This window comes from Myotis lucifugus, unplaced genomic scaffold (genome assembly GCF_000147115.1).
Source record: "Myotis lucifugus unplaced genomic scaffold, Myoluc2.0 scaffold_577, whole genome shotgun sequence".
Classification (NCBI taxonomy): domain Eukaryota; kingdom Metazoa; phylum Chordata; class Mammalia; order Chiroptera; family Vespertilionidae; genus Myotis; species Myotis lucifugus.
The window spans coordinates 138,907-144,578 of record NW_005871625.1 but is presented as its reverse complement, the minus strand read 5'-3'; the positions used below and the strand labels follow the sequence as shown (position 1 = coordinate 144,578).

The 5,672-nt window shown below is 43.3% G+C and overlaps 1 protein-coding gene across 1 annotated transcript in view; it reads left to right on the top strand.

Moving 5' to 3' along the window:
• Positions 1-1,876: 1,876 nt before the first annotated feature.
• The window catches only part of LOC106694690 (zinc finger protein 883-like), a 26,971-nt gene continuing 23,175 nt past the window's right edge, over positions 1,877-5,672 (top strand). The window contains exon 1 of the mRNA XM_023745749.1: positions 1,877-1,952. Coding sequence (XP_023601517.1) covers positions 1,877-1,952 — 76 coding nt within the window. The remainder of the gene's footprint in view (positions 1,953-5,672) is intronic.

Sequence of the window (5,672 nt, the reverse complement as noted above, 5' to 3'; positions counted from 1 at the left end):
TAGAAGAGTAGCCTGTCCCCAGATTCCCAGAGACGTGATTGTAAAGTGAACGGGGACAGGACCTCACCATTTGGTAAATATACTTGGGATTCGTGGGTTTTCTCCAGAACCCCGGACCTCACCATTTGGTAAATATACTTGGGATTCGTGGGTTTTCTCCAGAACCCCGGGTCAGACTGCGGCTCTTGCAGCTTCCTGCACTGTCCAGGCCTCCTCCATCCTCAACGGCCCAGTCTGGCCATCACATGCAGTGCTGGCCAATAGAAAGATAATGCAAATACAATATAAAAATATCATTTAAAAAATTTCAGTAGTCACAGTGAAAAGAAAGGAGGTGAATGAATTCAATACTGATTTAATTCAATACAGTCAAAATACGACTGTCCTGTGGAGCAGCCACATTTCAGGTGCAGGGGCTGCATGCAGCTGCTGGCTCCAGTCCTGGGTAGTACATTCTTAGTGAATTCCAAAAGGGTCAGGCTTAGAATGTCGGAGGGAGGTTTCAAATAAAGTGCATTTGTTTCTAGGCTCAGGTCCCAGTTTCTCTGGAGCAAAGTAACTCTTTCACGCCAGGAAGGAAGGAGCCCCAGAAACAGCTGCCACTTGGAAGAACAGCCATTCTGACAGACCCTTCACCAGAGCTTCAGAGCAGAGGCAGAAGTTTCTAGAAAGGAGCAGGTGCTGATTTGCTCCACTAGAAGCAGGAGTGGAGGCTCTGGCCCAGCTGGTTCTGCCAACACCCTGAGGCCAGGCACCTGGCGGGTCCCAGAGCCTTCTCAGTGTAATTACTTAATCACACCCCCGCCAGTGAGCCTTTGTGAGCAGAGGGTGAGCCTTTCCAGTATCTGGTGAGCCTTTGTGAGCAGAGGGTGAGCCCAAGCGGGGTCTGTTTTCTCACAAAAAGTGCTATAAACATCTCAAAAGATCTTTGTAGAAACTGTATCTAATTTAGAGCAAAATGTTTAAGAATGTATTTCTTACATAAAATATCCCACCATATTTTAGAGTTTTCTGGGGAAACTAAAGCTGTAAAGACAACAAGAACTTGATTAATAATCCAGCAAGAGTAGTTTTTTGACATTTGTTTTAATGAAAGTAGAGGATTTCACCTCTGGTGTACCTGAATTTATTTAAGGAATCTTCTGTTTTATTTACTTTAAAAAATGTTTTTTGTTTTAATTAGGAGGGAGCATAAATTGTTAATTCATTGACAAAAAGCAGTTTACTTAGTGAAAATGCAAGATTAAGTCATGTGACCATCTCAGAGATGCAGATATTCAGGTGGTGCTACCTCTGTGTGGTTTTTGTTGTTCTTTCTCAAGACTGTCAAAGGGGCCCAGCTGGTGCCGCTCAGTGGTTGGTTGAGCATCCACCTATGAACTAGGAGGCCACAGTTCGATTCCTGGTCGGGGCATATGCCCGGGTTGTGGGCTCAATCTCCAGTGGGGGAACGAAGGAGGCAGCGATTCTCATCATTGATGTTTCTGTCTCTCCCTCTTCCTTCCTCTCTGAAATCAGTAATAAAAAAAGAATGTCAAAGGGACATTCTGCCATAGGGAAGCCTTTTCTCCACCTGGTGTTAGGAGATTTTTTACGCAGATGAATAAAGGAATTGTAAGGCAGACCAGGTTTCTCATGACCCCATTTCACTTCCCTTCTCCCCAGCTAGACCTTCACAGTTTTTTACCTTCTTGCAGGAGCAGCAGAAAATGAACAAAGCTCAGGTGAGTTCAGTTTTTAATAACCTATTTATTTTTACAGTGGATTTTATAAGGGTTTGTGTCTCTGTATTAACATGGAAAAATAGAAATCGAAATGGGTCAGATGCATTCAGAGAAGATATAGAAATACAGATGAATAGCAGAACAAAGTTGGTATGCAGAAATTTACTTCTGAGGGTTCTGATATTGGTGTCAGAATGTCAGACAATACTTCCTTAAAGGCTGACATTGGTGAGGAGATAAAGCAAACTGATTCCCCATAAAGACAACTGAAGATAAAAAATATCTTTGTTGTTTCAAGTAGGCAATTTAGTTAAAAACTTTCCAGTAACATAACCCTGAAAAAATATAGAATATTGTCTCTAATTGTTCTTTAATAAAAGTAGAAGACTTAATGATATATGTAAACTCAGTCAATACTAATTTTCAGAAACTCAAACACAGGGGTTGAACTAAGACATTTTTCTGATGAATCAACAGAATATCCTCAAAATTACTCTGCATAAATACGAATTACTCTGCATAAATATGAATTGCATGTAAGTGGCCTTCCAGATCCCCAGAAATATATAGGAGCTTTACAGAATCTTTATTGACCTTTCATTCCCCAGCATTTCCTTTTAAGCTTCTCGATTGGTCATTGGTTGCCCCTGCTGTTATTACCACCTCAGGTAGCCACTAAGTTAAACAAATGCCTTTCAGTGTTTTGTTTTTGCCTTTCAGTGTTTTGACAGATGCGTCTGAAGATAGTCTATTCCCACTACGTAAGCTCCAAGTTAGCTCAGATAAAGACATCCTTGTAAGCCGGGTCTTTCAGGGAACCTCCAAATTGACCAAGTGATGACAATTTTCTGGGAGTGAGGTTTTGATTTGATGGAACTCCAACCCTCTTGTAGTTGCCAGGCTGCTGGTTGCAGAATTTTGGTTCTCAAACTACTGCTGAGTTGGAGAGAGAGGGTTAAATTAAAAGGACACAATATTGTTCTTACTGTGAGTCAGCCGCTTTTCTTGTATATTTCCACAGATTGCCTTTGCTAACTTCTATAATTTTTGCCAGTTTTTTCATTCCTTTAGTGGAGGAGATAATTATCTGGGATGACTGCTTCAACATTTTTACCTAAACCACTTGTTAGCTTAATTAAAAAAAAAATCCAGCCGATGTTTATTAAGCCAGATATTAAAGATTAGCTAAAATGAAAAAATTCCATTTTTCTCACTAATATTTTAGTTTTGGAAAATATAGTTAAATTTTCTTTATTTGTTTAGATTACAATAAATCTAATGAGAAGTGTTCCTGTTCTTGTTTTCATTTGTTTTAGTTCCCAGCTACTAGTTCTGAGCTTCACACAGAGCAGGTATTCACTCGGTAATGAAGACATGAATGAACATGTAATTGGATTGTGTCTGTCCTCTTATCTCTTAATCTCCTTCCCATTCTTTCTACTTTTTAATTGTGACAAGATCCACTCTCAACAAATTTCTCTGTGTACAATTCAGTATTAAGTAGAGGCACAGTGTTGTACAGCAGATCTCTAGAACGTAATGTTTTTCACAAGTGAAACATGCTCCTTGAACAGCAACTCTCTGCTTCTCACCACCAGCCCCTTTGAAGACTTGTGGAAACTTTCCCTTTTTTTGTTTTCCAAAACTCTACTCTCTCATGCATCTGTTATTACTTTTCAAAAAGTTCTCTGGCTTTGTGGCCTATACTTTTTCTGTCAGTGTCTTTATTACTAGTACGGTGGACGAAATTCGTGCACCTGGATGGGGGGGTCCCCTCAGTCAAGCCTGCACCCTCTCCAATCTGTGACATCCCTCTTACAATCTGGGACTGCTGGCTCCTAACTGCCCACCTGCCTGATCGCCCCTAATTGCCCCCCCGCTGGCCTGGTTGCCCCCAACTAGCACGCCCTCCCCCGCCAGCCTGGTTGCCCCAGACAGCCTGCTGTTCAGTCATTTAGTTGTCCCTCATTAACCCCCCTGCCAGCCTGGTTGCCCCACGCAGCCTGCTGATCGTTACTGTGATGGCGTCCTTGACAATTTGCATATTCCTCTATTATTAGTATAGATCAGTGGTCGGCAAACTTCGGCTCTCGAGCCACGTGCGGTTCTTTGGCCCCTTGAGTGTGGCTCTTCCACAAAATACCGACTTCTGCGCATGGGCCACGAAGTTTCAATTGCACTGTACATGCATGCCCTCACGTGATATTTTGTAGAAGAGCCACACTCAAGGGGCCAAAGAGCGGCATGTGGCTTGCGAGCCGCAGTTTGCCGACCACTGGTATAGATTATTTATTAATCCTCACCTGAGGATATTTTTTCCATTAATTATTAGAGAGAGTGGAAGGGTAGAAGGGAGGGAGAGGGAAAAGGAGAGGTAGGGAGTGAGAGACAGAGAGATAGAGGTAGAGAGAAAATCATCAATGTGAGACACTTGGTTGGTTGGTTGCCTCCCACATGAAGCCCAATCAGACCCGGGACTGGACCTAGGGATCAAACCTGCAATCCAGGTATGTGTCCTTAACCAGGAATTAAATTCAAGACCCTTTGGTGCACAGGCCAACGCTCTAACCTCTGAGAAATACCTGCCAGGGCTCTGCTAGCCTCTTAATATTTCTCAAATGTTTTTGGTACTTTGTTCATTTCCTTCATGCTCAAGTTGCTGTCTGATTCCTTCTGATAACTTCAGTTACCATCTAAATTGCTAGTAACTCCTTAATGTTTGTCTCCATCCTAAACCTCCTCTCTGTGTTCTAAAATCATGCATATACTAGTTTAAGGGACAGTTCCAGCTTTATATTCCATAGACTCTTCAGTAGCAACATGAACGCATCTGTCACATTAGAACTGATAGCACATATTTTCCTTTTGTGTCCCAAGTCAGTATTTGGCACCAGCATTGAAGGAGCAGCTCTTTGCTAGACTGGGTAACGACATAAGAAAGTAGTTACCACATTGGTTGTTGCTTCTGCTCTGTGACTACTTCCCTATCCTTATAGCAGTTGCTGTTACTTCAGTGTAGATTGTGTTCTCTCATACTGGTCTCTCTGATTCCACCTCCTTGGTAGGTTGTTCTTTGCTCTTCATGAGCTCTAGATTTATATATCTTTACTAGTGACCCGGTGCACGGATTCATGTACATTGAAAGGAAAGCGTCTGCAGAGTGAACAGGGTCCCTCTGGCAGGTGGGGGTCCCTTGGCCTGGCCAGGCCTGCGGGGATCAGGCTGAAACCAGCTCTCCAACATCCTCTGAGGGGTCCCGGAGTGCAAGAGGGCACTCTGCAAAGTTGCTGTCATACAAGGTGTGGAATGCAAATGCGAGTGTGCAGTAAACCAGATTGGGGTGGACAGTGCCCCAGTAACAACATAACCCACGGCTGAAGGTGGAATTGCGAGGCCCTGCAAGGAATTCGGGCTCCCTCCTCTCTGGTTTTGGGTGCGTCACCCGAGAGCCACCACTGCCAAGTCACTGCAGCTCTGCAGCTCCTGCGTTGAGAGTCTGCCCCCTGGTGGTTGTGAGCATCATAGCGGCCGGTCAGACGGAGGGAAGGACACTTAGCATATTAGCCTTTTATATATATATAGCTACATTTATTTATTCATGAGCTCAATCATGCATGATATCTCCACATCTTACATGCATCTCTTTCTTGACTCCCATTATGTATGGTAGTGATGTCCAAGGAGGGATTGAACATCCTAGAATTCTCTAGAATACCCAGGATAATCACTTGGGATGTAGAAGAGCTATAGGAGGTCTCTTTATACTGGATTTGTTTTGTTTTGTTTAAAAACACTGTAATTTGGCCTGGTTTGTTTGGCTTAGTGGTTAGAGTGTTGGCCTGTGCACCATAGGGTCATGGGTCAATTCCTGGATAAGGGCACATACCTGAGTTGTAGGTTCCATCCCCAGCCCTAGTCGGGGTGCATGCCAGAGATAGCAAACGATGT